The following is a 14822-nucleotide window of genomic DNA, read 5'->3' on the forward strand; positions in this document are numbered from 1 at the left end:
CCTGCCAATGTACAGACCACATTTTACCATGATGACACACACACACACACACACACACACACACACACACACATAGACTCACAAAATGAAAACAATACCAGCCATATTCTGTCTTGTCAGGTAACAAGTTGTTGACATTAATGTAAAGAAAGTAAGTCACCAACAATTTTGGTAATTGATTAATGGATGAAGTCATTCATTGATCACAGTGCTGTATGTAATCAAATTGATAACATTAGTTTGTTTATTTACTTCCATTGTTTGGTGTGTATATTCAGATTGTGTGGTTCACACTATTCACACAGTTATTTCCAGTATCTTTATTCATTTATGTTCAGTTCCACAAATAACCCCAGCTCCAAGTTTCTTAGTTAAATCCCACTATTTCTTTTCTTCACACTGCGTCATAGTTGTGAAGTTCACACTTACCCGAAGTTAATCCACACACACTAGCCAATCAGAATCGAGAATTTTCAGATGATGTTTTGAAGATGTTACATTGAGATCTGATAACATAAGCAACATCCAAGACAATAAGTAAAACATGAAATTGTGCTTTCTTTTTAAATGGCGATAGTTTCCTGTTGTAATTTGTTCACACATCACATTATCCTCTGTATGCAATATATACTATATATATATATATTAACAGGTAATAAATACTGGTTGGTAATGGTTTTAGTATGTAATTTGGAAGTGAGACACAGCTTAAATGGAAGGGTAATAGGGAGGAATCGGCTGAAAAGATACTTATAATGTACTGACAGAACTTTAATAATGTCTGTAAAGTCATCTCCGATCAAATACCATCACGGTTTACACTGAGAGTAAAACTTCATGATGAATCAACAGCCCACTGGTTGAATCAAATGCAGGAGCAGAATTTGGTTTCAGGACCATGGACAGCATCAGAGACAAACGTGTCTACATGTCATGTGAATGAGAGCTTCTTCTGTATTCAGTCAGATCTCATAATTACAGCGGCATTATCACGTCAGTGTGAACACTTAGCAAGACTCGGAGGCCTTTTTGTTGACCTTCAGAGAAATGGTTCTTTACACATTTACATCCTGTCATTCTGTTGGTCTAGAGGTTGCATTGATTGTCCCTTCCTACAGTATGCAGCTATGTAAAAAGAGAAGTCCCTCACCTGACATCTAAGTCAAGTCCATACCTGACATAGACAGGGCAGGGGCGTGGTTAGAAATCTTTGAAATGGGGGGGTCAGATCGGGTCACAGATTCAAAAAAGGGGCGGCACATTTGCAAAATGAGTAAAAATGTATTAAGACTCACATTTAAAGGTGCTGTTATTGGCAATAATAATAATAATTATAATTAATCAGTGTAATAAGTGAACAACCATAAACATTCTAATATGAAATAATACCAATAAATTGCTGTTTGAGACAAAAGGCCCTTCTACACAGGAGCAAGACCCCAGTTCAAAATGGTGACAGATGATAGGCTAAATTTCATTATTGCAGTTCATGGACATTAGTCATTAGTCTTGCAACGCATTTTCAAACAAATCAATTATATTATGCAAATGAGAACAACACTCACCACTTGTTCAGTGGTGCTGGGTCTCTCTCTGTTTACATGTGAGTGGAGGAGGGGTGGGCGGTGCTTTTGAAAGAAGTGTTTGGGTGAGTGGGTGGAAGGACAGATGTCCCTGTGTGTGGTTGTGTGTGTATATGTGTGTTTGTGTGTGTGTGTGTGTGTGTGTGTGTGTTTGTATTAGCTAGAGTAATTTTCAGCCACTGCTGCTGTCAGCGATCACTCTGAGACACTGCAGATGAATTCAGCCACCTATGAGTGCAGGGCATCAGGACACACAGGGACCAATGAACCGGCCGAGAACACTGGTTCATGGGATTAATTAGTGAACTTTGCCAGGTGCTTAATGACGCTGGCAGGGGGCTTTTTAGTAGCTCTCTACCCCCTTTTTAAAGTAAATATATTCAAAATGGAAACCCGAGTTAGGCTATGGATGAAGGGAGTTGATTGTCACTCTGTAATTTTCGGCCTGACAACCTTGTAAGTGCGAGAGGCGTAGGTGTGCCGGTGACAAGGAGCTTGCTTTTCAGCTGTCAGCACCACAATGCTTGTCACTAGATGTTTCCCTCCAATCAAAATCACATTATTCAAATCTTTGGAAATGTCAACAGAGCAAACCTCAAACTTTTGATACTTTATGCTTTTAATTCACTCTGAACCTCCGGCAGCGCTGTGAGCCATGTGACAGAGCAGGAGGAGAACGTATGGGTCGGGAAATAATGACATAACCATGCTCGTGGCTGTGGAAAATTTTGACCTCGATTCGGACTCTGTGGATGTCAGAGAGGGTCCGACTGGGGTCAGGACAGCACAGTCCTGTACTGTACTGAAGGCTATGGGACAGTGACCCACTCTGCACACCCACAATTTTCACACAGGCACCATTCAAATGCTGGACGTTGTACTGATTGGCCCATTCTCAAGATCGAAAGACTTCCTTTCAATTGCGTGATAATCCGAGGTCAGTTTGGCACCAAGGGGCTGATAGTAAGGAGTCCCCAGTCTCTACTTGTACAGCTGTGGAGATGGACAAACTGTTTTATGGGTAGAGTGAATGTCATGTTGCCAGTAATGACATTTTTGCAAGCAGAAAAAGGATTGTGTTGGGAAAACTTCAAATTACCCCAGTTTAACATTATATCATTGCATTGACTGAAATCCAGTTGTGAAACATCTGTCCCTGTAGTTTCATGGCAGTAAACCGGTGGTAACTATGGCAACACATCGGTGGTATGTGTTCTCCTGTTAGCACATCAGGCGTGTCACATAAATTCAATTCATACTTTTTAATATTTCTATTAAAACCCTGTGTTCAGTTGCCATTTATTCAGTGATAGCTATTAAACATTATTCCTCTCATTAGTTCGCTCCAGGGCCTTACAGGAAGAGATGCATACGGCCATTTGTCCACATAATGACATAATTCAAAAGAACAGAACAGCTCGTCCCAGGCGTTTTGAAGACGAAACATATTTCTGTCAGTGTGGTGAATCTTTTCATATAAACAAACACAGAAGTTTCTAGACTTCTTCTGTTGTACTGTTGACAGAGTCACTGTTCAAAGTGCATTTTCCAGCCCCCACAGATCCATAACCGCATTTTCGAACAGAACTCAGGTTCCTGGATTATTAAGACGTTCTTGGCATTAACGCTGTGGCTCAGGGAGGTGGAGCAGGTCGTCCGCTGATCGGAAGGTTGGTCGATTTGTCCCTGGGCAAGATACTGAACCCGCGATGTGCGAATATCTGTGTAAGTTGTATGTGTAGGAAAAAGTGCTGTGTGAATGTGTGTGTGAAAGGGTGAATGCGGCTTCCATTGTAAAGCACTTTGAGTGGTTGATAAGACGAGAAAAGCTCTATATAAGTAAGTGTAGTCCATCTACCAGTGTCACCTAATCAACCAGAACTGAGATCGTAAGGTCAACCTGTGCTCCAGATTTTTATTCTTTCAATGTTTCACTGTTTTCAGTCCTGTTTGAATAACATGACACTTTCTGCTGCTTTCATTAAATATATTTGGTATAATCAATAACACATTTCAAATGTTGGCTCATTATTTGTATGCACATGGAGTCAGAACATGTCCACTTCACATTATGATATTGACACATTTCCTTATTTTACAATGAGAGGGCAAAGACATCATACCTTTGTTTACTTGCTTGCTACCCCCTATACACTAAACTGTTTACTGCATAGTGAGCAGTGAACTGAGATTTGGACACTTTTCCATCTTTATTAATCTTTGCATCTATACATTGAATTGTGGAATAACAAAAAATAACAACAAATAGTGTCCAGGCCATGAACACTACTGTCTCTGTTCAAATGTTGGAATATTTTAGCACACTATATGTTGCAGAAATTTCACTCTGACTTCAGATACTCAAATTAATGGCTGCAGTACATGTATATGATAAATATATATATATATAGTAAATAGTGAGTGATTTCGATTTGTTTATTGTCAGATTTCAGTCAGGAAAGGGAGGTAAATATTTGTCTGTCTGGAGGCTTATGGATCTCTGTGATGGTGTTCATGATGAAGTGAAAGTTTTTAGAGCCATTAAGGTTAGAGCTTGGTAAAATATCTCCAAAATTGAATTAGGATTGTGTGACTGTACAAACATAGAGGAGGACATGACTGAAACAAGCCATGTCTGCCCACTGCAACCTCTCCTTGGACAACAGTGAAAAGAAAGTACACACACAGCATTTTGACCAGTCTTTCTCCGGCAGGCTTAAGAGGAGATCTGAGATGATAAAACACAGATGTGCTCTCACCATTTAACATCAAGAGCCACCATAACTCCAAAGCCCATGCTCATATTTCAGACAACAATGTGTTTTTGGAAGATTCATGTGATGGAAAAAAAAAAAGAAAAAAGAAAAAACCATGTTATGGTTATGAAGATGGAAGGGGCTACAGTTTCCCGGTGGAGGGAGCAACAGTCGGAGTGTGGAAATGGTCGGATGTTGCTTGTTTTCCAATAGCCGCAGTTTCACTGCTTGTTTCTTGCAAATCATGTTGCACAAACAAGCTTGATTAACTTGATATCTCAGGAAATTGAATAATAGCTGGGCTCATGGTTCACTGCAGAGAGGAAATAAGTTCTGTGATTGTGCTGCCAGGTTGTTCGTGCACTGCTCTTCCTTCACTGCCAAAGTGGGTTCATGAGTTTGTGACAGAGGAAAATACAGCAGACAATTCCACTTTAGTGTAGAGTTCTGAGCTCAGCAGACTGTTTGTGACCAGTGGAAAATATGTTTTGGAATCTGTGATTTGATGTGCTGGTCAGTGTGGTGGAGGTCATTGATGTCATCCTGTCTGATTCCAGTTGTGTGTATGCTGTGCTGACTGTTCTCCATTTTGTCTTTCTGTTGTGTTTTATTCAGGTTCATCTTGGTCTTCAGCTGCCTGGTGCTCTCAGTGTTCTCAACCATCCCGGCTCATCAGGACTTCTCCTCCCACTGTCTCCTCATCCTGGTAAGAAACTGGGCAACCACCAAAATAATGTTTTTAAATTTTGCCTTATTCCCTATATTCTTTATTTAATTACCAAGACATTCACACCACGGCCTCACCATAAAACCCAGATAGTGAAATGAAATTTTCTGGCCAAACATATCCCTTCTTCGGCCCGAGTCCGGCTGTGTGTCCACGAGAATTGGTCCAGATTCAGAAGTAGCATCTTACAATCATGCTTACAATCATATGGGCCAGATACGGGCCGTGGAACCAAGCGTATACTGGGCCAGAAGAAAACAAGCATGTGGCCCAAGTACAGGCTGGATTTATTTGCTATTCGGCAATTACCTGCGCAGGTACAATGGCCAATACTTTCTTATTGCAGATATATTAGTATCAGTGAATATGTAATTAGTATGTGAATATGTGCTCCTGGTCAATATATTAGTATTTGTACAGGCTCTACCTCAAACACATCAATTTTAATATCATACTGTTGGTCCTCACTACACTGTTTAAGTAAACCTAACTGTCACACACAGTGATTATCTAAATGCTTTCTAATAATGACATTGTGTGATTTAACATTTTTTTCTTCTGAGGTTATGGCGTTCACAGTGTGACCTCATTGGATGTGATTCAATTCTTATGATACAGTATGATCATATTTTTGCAGGCACAATGTTGGACCACTTCCTGTCCCTAACACACACCACACACAGCATGACGCGTTTTCCTCTGGTCTCATATTAATCAGGGTTGCAGTCATGACTTTAGAAATACAGAATTCATTGAGTAAGTTTTTTCTTTTTCTCTTTCTTTCTTTCTTTCTTTCTTTCTTTCTTTGGTCCAACTGTAATTCAAATTAAACAAAATGATTAAACAATGTTGCACTCAGCCTGTAAAAGCTCGTAAGTTTTAATTGCAGAATATTAACTCTTACAACATAGTGATCCATTAAATTTGGTTATTAAGAATTGTGACCATTATTAGGAATATTAAGCATTATCACTGGGTGGAAAGACTCTGTAATGGAGACACAGTGGAGAGTTGTGCAGTTGTGCTTTCAGCCGAATGCTAACATCATAGATGCGACCATGCTGAAAATGACAATGCTAACATGTAGATGTTTAGCAAGTATGTTTACTATGTTCACTATCTTAGTTCGTTAGCATACTGCTATTTGCCATTTAGCACTAAACACAATGTACAGCTGAGGATGATGGGAATGTTATTAGTTTTGCAGATACCACATTTCATAGCAATCCATCCAATAGCTGTTGAGTTATTTGAATTGACCAGAGAGGTTGACCTCATGGTAGTGAGGTAACCATAGTCAGTAGAAGTCCCGGGACCATTGATGTCTTCATGTTTCATGACGATCCAATCAGTATTTCAGTTTGGACCAAAGTGGTGGATGAACTGACCGACTGACCATGTGACTAGCGTGGCAAAAAAGTTTGTGTGTGAGTTTGTCCATGACAAACCCTCAGGACCATCAAGAGAGTTCTTGGGTGCGACCTCAGGACAAAAGAATAAATCACAGAAGAAGACTTCAAGGCCATCAGCGGCTGATTTGTTTAGTGTCGGCTCCCAAACTAGTAACTTTACTCAGGAAGGACAGATTGAGCTGCCAGTGGGCACAGGAGCAAAAAGGCTCTTCAAAAGACTCTAAGTATGACTCAACATGTTTTTCAAACGCCTCTAACTGAAAGAAGAGGTCACTCTCTTCACTGATTATTATTACTGCAGCTGTAGCCGCCATTTCACAAATTGCGTTGCGCTAATTGCAGTACAGTGTTGATATCTAATGGAAGCTGAATCACCGTGTGTGCATTAACAGGCGGCCTGTTTGCATTAATGATGTATGATGATATATGCTGATGTATTTAATGATGTTCTAAACTAATCTATGATAACTGTTCAACCACATTAGTGTCCTCTGTTGCCATCACAGCTATTGTTTCTGTGTTTTTGAACAGGAGTTTGTGATGATTGTGGTGTTTGGGTTGGAGTACATCATCCGTATCTGGTCGGCAGGATGCTGCTGTCGCTACAGAGGATGGCAGGGACGACTGCGCTTCGCCAGAAAGCCCTTTTGTGTCATAGGTGAGTTGTTGGAGCAAAACTTTCTATTGAGTCTCCTTTGTGGACACAGACTCTAATAAATCCCTTCATAAAAGTAATATTTTCCAGCAGCAGTATCATTTCTCCTCCTTCACCGTTTCACCTTTCAGTTGCCCGCCGCTTGCCCTCTAGTGGACTGTGGTTGTCGCAATTTGATGTCAGACGTAAGCGCGGTTCCACAGCACGCTATTGACCAGGGTTTGCTCGTGTCATTTTCAGTTGTGGTCGGAGCTCATAAGAGCAGCGAGCATTTACGTAATGAGGTTGCATTAACTGCCTTTTATTCTTTCCACTGTTTAGACATGGATCTCTCTCTGCTGCTTCTTGGAAAGTAGAGTAGGGTGCTTGAGGGAGGGAGAGCAGGGCTGAGAGGTTGCGCAGGGTGCCATGAGCTCCCGTCGTCACACTTTGTAGTGGGTTGCTGTTGGTTGCCAGTTCTGAGGGCATGTGAGCAAAACAAAGGGGTGAAAATGAAGAGAGACAGAGAGAGAGAGAGAGAGTGTGTGTGTGTGTGTGTATGATGTGATGATGGGATAAAGTGAGAAAATGAAAGAGAAAATGAGCTGAACTCAGAGCACCTGAGCAGTAGAGAGACAGACGGAGGGGATGCAGGTTCATTCGATGATCTGTCCTATGATGCATTTGTGGCTTTGAGAGGTAAAACTAATTAAGAAATTAGGTGTATCGTTTAGTTTTCTCCGTACTCTCATTTGCAGAGAGGAACCCTGTCACTGTGCTGCCACTGTGTGAATGTTTCTAAGGTTTCTGTGTTTGAAGATAAATCCGTGTTGGTTGGAGGGTTAGAGGTGAGTCATTCTGTCCCCAACAGAATTTGTTCATTAAAGAAGCTCATGAAGTAGTTACCACTGAGAGCTATAGGAATACATGGATCAGTAGAGCTCTGACTCTGTCAGCCTGACTACAGTGCTGAAAAGCAACAAGGGGTCTTTTTTATTTCCAGAGGGCCTTCCTGTATGTTTTAAGACCACCTTGCCAGACTGACTGAGCTTCCTCCTTATTAGTGAAACGCCATTTCCTCTCAGCTTTTTGCAACGTTTGCCTGAGTTTGTGAGTTATACCATAGAGCTAAGTTGATCTCCTTTGTTTTATTATCTTCTTTTTTTATAGAGTTGAGTGTCATTCGCTTTGACCGTGCAGCACCATCAACAAGATGATGAATTTGGGAGGGCCTAAAGTTAGCAGAGGAGTCAACTGTTATATTGAGACATGGCACTGAATTAAACGCTGATGGAATCACTTCTTTAAATGGGCGAGGGTGTGGTTAAAACAGCTGGTGGGTTCATTTACACTCTGAGAGAAGCTAGTTGAGTCTAATAATAAGATAAACATGGTGTGAAGGCTATCATTATTGACATCCACATGAATATCACAATTACCGACTATAATGTCTGTGTTTATACTAAGAACCAATTTCGATTTAAAAAAAAAAAAAAAAAAAAAAATCACATAAAAATTACAAGTACAAGCCATGGGTGCGGTACACTACAACAAATAAAACTGGCTGTAGTACTTTCCACTTCCAGTGTGAAGGTCTATGTACAAGGCTTTGCATTCACATTAGGTTCAGGTTTAGTATGGATTAATGAGCTTGAGTCTAAAATGGCTGCGACTCCACCTCCCTGGCCAGTGCCTCAAGGAATGTGAGTATTAATATGACTGAGAGGGGGGATTAATTTAGACTAGCATAGTAAACATGATACTGTTCAGTAAGACTGTATAAATCAATATGATGATCTGATATTAGATCGTTTACATATATATATCTTTGGATGACGGAGGTCTAATGAGTCCACATTTAATTCTCTTATTTTGTTGTACTATTCCAGTGGTGGTTTTCATTTTTATTAGCTTTTTATGTAGAGCTCCTCTTCTTTTTTTGCTTTTGATTGAATTCATTTAAGTGGTCGGGGGCCAGACACAGTCTCTCTGGGGTGTTGGCTGGGTGACTGATCCAATGGATGTGCAGAGAAGCACGTAGGATTTCAATTCTACCTCCTGCTCTCAACTGTCACGGTTTTGGTCTACTTATAAACTCGGTCAGATTCGTGAGAGCTGCTCCATCCAGCGTGGGTTACATGCCAGCTCTTCTAATCAGACCAGGTCTTCCCCAGAAACTCCTCCTGTTATCAATATTTGCTGGACAACACCTAGACAGCTAGAAGTTGAATGACAACATGTGACTATTACATGTCATCACAGTGCAGATAGAGGAGTAACATGTGTGATTTCTTACTGACAGACTGACTTGAATTTGGCTCCAGAAAATTACAGCGTTGTAGTGAAAACAATAACTGAGTAAATACTAAAGAGGATTTAACACTCTTCGTACTTCAGTGAGCCCTTTCAGTCATAATGTGTTTCCACTGTGGAGCTAAACATTTCTTCCCTGGACCCTCTTACTGCTGTACATCCCATTACTCTGGTAGGAAAGCTAATCTCAAATTAAAATCAAAAAATGTTATTGCTAATAAAAAGAGCAAAACCTCTGAGAGTCATCTTAACTTATTTGAGTGTAATCTCATTTTTATGAATAATATCAATTTAGTGTGAAAGCTCAATCTTGGATTTGTGAGCAGTACATGTGACAAAATAATCCCCATAACTCAAGGTCCACGCATGAGATTTGTCTGTGCTTTCAACTACATCTCCTGGTCTTCATCAGCAAATTGATGAAATTAGATGATCACTGAATTACCTATACATTCCACATGTAAGTGAGTCAACACCTGAGCCAGCTTCATTCACTGGTGAAGACCGTGAGATGTGGTTGAAAGCTCTTCATGATCACTTCCTAACTTCTCATCAACAACAGTAAGACACAGTCTGTATCCAGTGATCAGCATTTCACTACAACCCTTGGTGTGCGTTACTTTTCCACAATTACAGTATCATGACAACTGGTAACCTCACCTCTTACTTTATATATTAGTACTGTTTGATCTATGAGCCATAATGAGGCGCTCCCCTGGTTCACCTGCAGAATCTCTAAAATGATACTGAACTCTTAAAGCCAACATTGTGCTTTACTGTGAATCTGTTTTCTGTTGGAGCTGCCCCTGGCACAGATGATTGTACCCAAAAGTTAAATCATTCAGCTAACTCATCAGTGGAATTGTTCAAATGGATTTTTTTCATATGTTTTGCTGTTATCATCACACCAGATGGAAACTCTGTTAAAAAGTTTATTTGTGGCAGCGGGTGTCCTCAATTACTGGTTATCAAAGATGCCTGTGAACAACTTGGCTGGAATAGTGCAGAGTCATATTAGTGCCAGAATAATGCTCGCCAAGGGTAAGAGTTTGCTGCTTCTGTGAAAACTCCTTGTGTGCTCATTACATGCAGAATTTTAACACTAAGCTAAAATGTAAAGCGTAGCGTAGTGTAAGTGTAGTTTCCTATACAAGTGTGTAAACATATGTACGAGTCAGAGAGTGACAAGAATGAACTTAAATTAAAACTGAAATGTGAGTGGAATGAAGTTATTTGTCCGCTGGAGTCATTTAAAGCTCATTAAGGCAAAAATCCTTCTATGAGGACAGAGACGTCACTGACATCAAGGTTCTAATGGTACGGTCACAATGGATTTCGCTCCCCATTCATTTCAATGAAAAGGTTTGCTCGCAGCTGCAAACCCACCTCCTCCACCCTCTATTATTATTATTATTATCATTATCATTATCATTATTATCGTTATTATTATTATTAGGGCTAATTGATAATTATTTAATCGAGTGCAATATCCAAATCACAGAAGCTTCATCTTTTTTTTATTTGATGAAGGTTAAAATGTGTCACAACATTGTTGTCTATTGTTAGCACCATAAGCTTTGTGGTGCTGCAGAGACGCCCCAGCCTACAGATCATATTCTCCAGACGTAAAGGAACATGTTTATTTGGTATTACACACAACAAAAATCATATCATTTTTTTTCTGCCAAAATAACCACAATACGATTTGTTTGTTTTTTCGCATATAGTGCAGCCCTAAATATTATTATTAGTATGATTTGTTTGATCAGTAACTGTACAGTTTATGTCTTACAGAAATGCTGTTGTTTGCCTGCTAGTGTCATGGTTTACCATGGTGGACTTTTCTTGTTTGAATTTATGTTTGAATTTAGTGTTCTTTGTCTGACCTGAAACGAGACAAGAAGTGAGTATCAAAATAAAACAGGAAGTACGAGACAAAGAACACTAAATTCAAACATAAATTCAAACATAAAATGTCCACCATGGCAAACCATGACAGCTAGCTCCAACAGTTTGTACCCTAAATGTGCCAATAATAGTTACACCCTTTGACAGATGGCCTGTTGGCCTGTGCACGTTAACTCACATGGTTACCCACCACAACCACACACACTCGTATCAAATGCACCTACACACGGACACATAATCAACCCTCTGCCATTCACTTACCCCCTGATTTTTTTTTTTCTCTCTCTCTCTGCACTTTCAAAGGGAGTGAACCCACTGGAGACCCTCATCCCCTGAGTGTCATTAATGTATTTTTCATGGTGCTGCTGCTGACTTTTCCCCTTTTCCCTCCCTCCACTATGAGTCAACTGAGCCATCAGCCACACCTTGGTCAGCATTTTCTCTCAAAAAAACCAACACTGCTCAAGGGTAGGGTTTCACATGGCGCGTCACTGAAATGGAAGATTTGTTTGTGAGCAGAGCAAAGGCGGAAAGAGCAGGAAAAATGTTTTTTCTTTGAGTGAAAGGAGCTTTATTTGTCTGTGTTCTTTGTGGGTTTGATGTTATTCATTTGCTCAGTGTGGTTTCCTCTGGACAGAGTCAAATCTGTGTGTGTGTGTGTGTGTGTGTGTGTGTGTGCGCCTGTGTGCCTGTGTGTGTGTGTGTGTGTGTGCCTGTGTGTGTGCCTGTGTGTGTGTATGTCTGCCTGTCAGCGCCTTTGTTTGTTGATGTTTGTCACAATTTGCAGCACATACAGTAATACGGTTTGTCTGCCCTTCTGCACTCCAGGATATTCTTATGAGAAACTGAATAGAAACAAATCTGAAGCCTCGTTGATATGCAGTGTGCAGATGTTTATCATTTCTGATATATAACACCCCGTGTGTGAATTCTATTCTTCACTGTGTTTGCGTCTGCAGCAGATCGATGTGGTAGCCAGGCGACCTCTATGAACATATAGTGTATATAGGATGAGTACACAGTAGAGCATTGTGCTGTTGATGCCCATGGCAGCTTATATCAGCTCCAGTAATACGGAGCCTTTGTTGGGATAATTTGCCACAGTGAGGTGACAGCAGTGAGTTTTAGATAAACATTAAGCCAGATCCTCATATTCTGACCCCAAGGCTTGAGTGAGCAACACAGGCTGTCTGTTTAAGATCAATATTAATAAGATGTACTTGCCTTTAGGTTAGGTTTTATCATGGGTGAGCACTCTCTCGCTCTCTGCTGCTGTGACGAGTCATTTGTATTTCTTTTTGTTGTCATGTGCGTAAACACATGCAACCTATTTGCATGACTATGTCTCTGATGTGATCATTGTTATTTCTCAGTATTTGGCTGATACAAAAAGAAACTAATCTCCCTTCATCTTGCTTTTAGGATTGATTCGTAATGAATCATAGGTGTTGCAGATTTAGTTTTTCTTCTGGTGAACCCCCTTGTGTGTTGTTTCCTCTCCGGTCAGACATCATCGTGTTGATAGCGTCGGTGGCGGTGGTGTCAGCCGGCAGTCAGGGCAACATCTTTGCCACTTCGGTCCTGCGGAGCCTGCGTTTCCTGCAGATCCTACGTATGGTGCGGATGGATCGAAGAGGAGGCACCTGGAAGCTGCTGGGATCTGTGGTCTACGCACACAGCAAGGTAGGGGCGGGGGATTGGGGGGGGGGGGGGGGGCGGGTGTGTTGCGGCTCCTTGACTGGGTGACCTTCAGGTTGATATATCTGTAGATTATGTAGATGTAGCACTGTAGATATAGTACAGTTTGTGTACACTGCAGACTGATAATTTGATCCAGTATTAAAATTGTTAATGTCATGAACATAACCAGTTCGATGCTAGTTGAATTTCATTTTTCACAGAGGCTTGTAAATGTGGTTTTAGTAAATGCTTATTATGAATACATGTAAATTGGGTCATTAGAGAAATTGTATTACTGCAGCTTAATGTTGTTGTGTTGACTCAAACAATCATTAGTGGAGATGTATTATATTGTGAGGGGTTTCTAACATTATGTAGATAGGATACTCAAAACATTAAACACCTCCAAATACAATATGTAGTGTACATTACAGTACAGTATATCCACTTTGACTTTCTTTGAATATTTGGAAAATCTGTTGATCGCCTGGTCAGATTCACTTTATTAAGGGAGTCATGAGGTGTGTTTCCATCCACTTGTTTTTATGCACATTTTCAATTTGCTCATAAAAAAAAATGGAATGGAAACACTGGAAATGATAAAAAAATAGATCCTGAAATTATCGCAAAATGTTTTACACTCGTCTGACGTTATGAAATTGGTGTAAGCAAATATGAACATGAAGCATGTGACTGTGTTTGCTGAAGAGACTGAAAGCAGGAGCAAACAAAAAACATCAGATGTGTGCAGAGTGATAAGTTACATTCCTTCAATAAACATGAATATGCTGTATTTCCAACATGTTTTCTACATTGTTTTTCACTGTTTGAGATTTTGACGGCGCTCCTCTCTTCTCCTACTCCACTGGTCTTAATGCCACCAGTTTGTCTTTACAAACCAACTCCTGCTATTCGCATAACAACCATGGATGCACATTTTGTTGTGCTCCGCCTCAGTCGACCCATAACCCATACAAACCCACAAACTTCTTTTTACTTCTACCTCAGTTCGGTGTGACCCAGCGATGATGCGTGGATGAAGACTGAGGGGGTAGAGGGCGTGTTTAGCTTTCACTGCAGCAGAGCCCAGTGTCCAGTGGCTAGCATTAGCTGGAGCAGTAAGCAGTTGGGCTGGGTATTTACCCACAATAATCATCTGTGTGAAGAGCTGTGTAGTTTGGTGGTCAGCATGAGCCTTAAATGAGATCATATCCCAGCCCCAACCCAGCTGAACCTTACTGTCAGCCTCGTGTCCTGACCTGAGTCTACCTGCCCAGCCACTGTAGATGGAAAGTAATTAGTCTCTAAATCTGGTCCACAGCATCTCTTCCAAGTGAAGGCAAACTAATAAAACCATAGAAGCTGTGACCTGAGGCAGTTTTTGTTTTGTTTCATCCACTACTGACTGTTAGCTCACCAGACTAATGCAGCTGTAATGCAGTAATGCAGTAGTCTGTATCTCTGGGCTGTATATCTACCTACAACACATGATACCTGTTTGAATCAGAGATAAAATAAATGTTTTTAATAAATTAGATTTAAAAATAAACAAACCTGACCCTGGCCCAATAAGCCCCGAGCTTTAGGCAAGGCAAGTTTATTTATATACCACCGATCAGGCACAAGTGCTTTACAGAGGCATGGAGAAACACAACAAAGTGTCCTGACCCAACCCCAAACCTGATACTTGATCTGGTTTGCATTAATGACTTCATGTTCTTGCCTCGACATACATAATGAGCTCAATTTAAGTGTGATTCACTCCTGACATCATCATCTTAATACCAGTGGTGGAAAGTGACTAAATAC

At 40.6% G+C, this 14822-nt stretch overlaps 1 protein-coding gene across 1 annotated transcript in view; it reads left to right on the forward strand.

The window, feature by feature from the left end:
* LOC111217897 (potassium voltage-gated channel subfamily KQT member 5-like) overlaps positions 1 to 14822 on the forward strand; it is a 130090-nt gene that overhangs the window by 93358 nt on the left and 21910 nt on the right. Inside the window, exons 2-4 of the mRNA XM_022739919.1 lie at positions 4955 to 5045; positions 7010 to 7136; positions 12841 to 13016. Of these exons, the coding sequence (XP_022595640.1) occupies positions 4955 to 5045; positions 7010 to 7136; positions 12841 to 13016 (394 nt within the window). The remainder of the gene's footprint in view (positions 1 to 4954; positions 5046 to 7009; positions 7137 to 12840; positions 13017 to 14822) is intronic.

This window comes from Seriola dumerili, unplaced genomic scaffold (assembly GCF_002260705.1).
Source record: "Seriola dumerili isolate Sdu_G_001 unplaced genomic scaffold, Sdu_1.0 BDQW01000050.1, whole genome shotgun sequence".
In the NCBI taxonomy this organism is placed as follows: domain Eukaryota; kingdom Metazoa; phylum Chordata; class Actinopteri; order Carangiformes; family Carangidae; genus Seriola; species Seriola dumerili.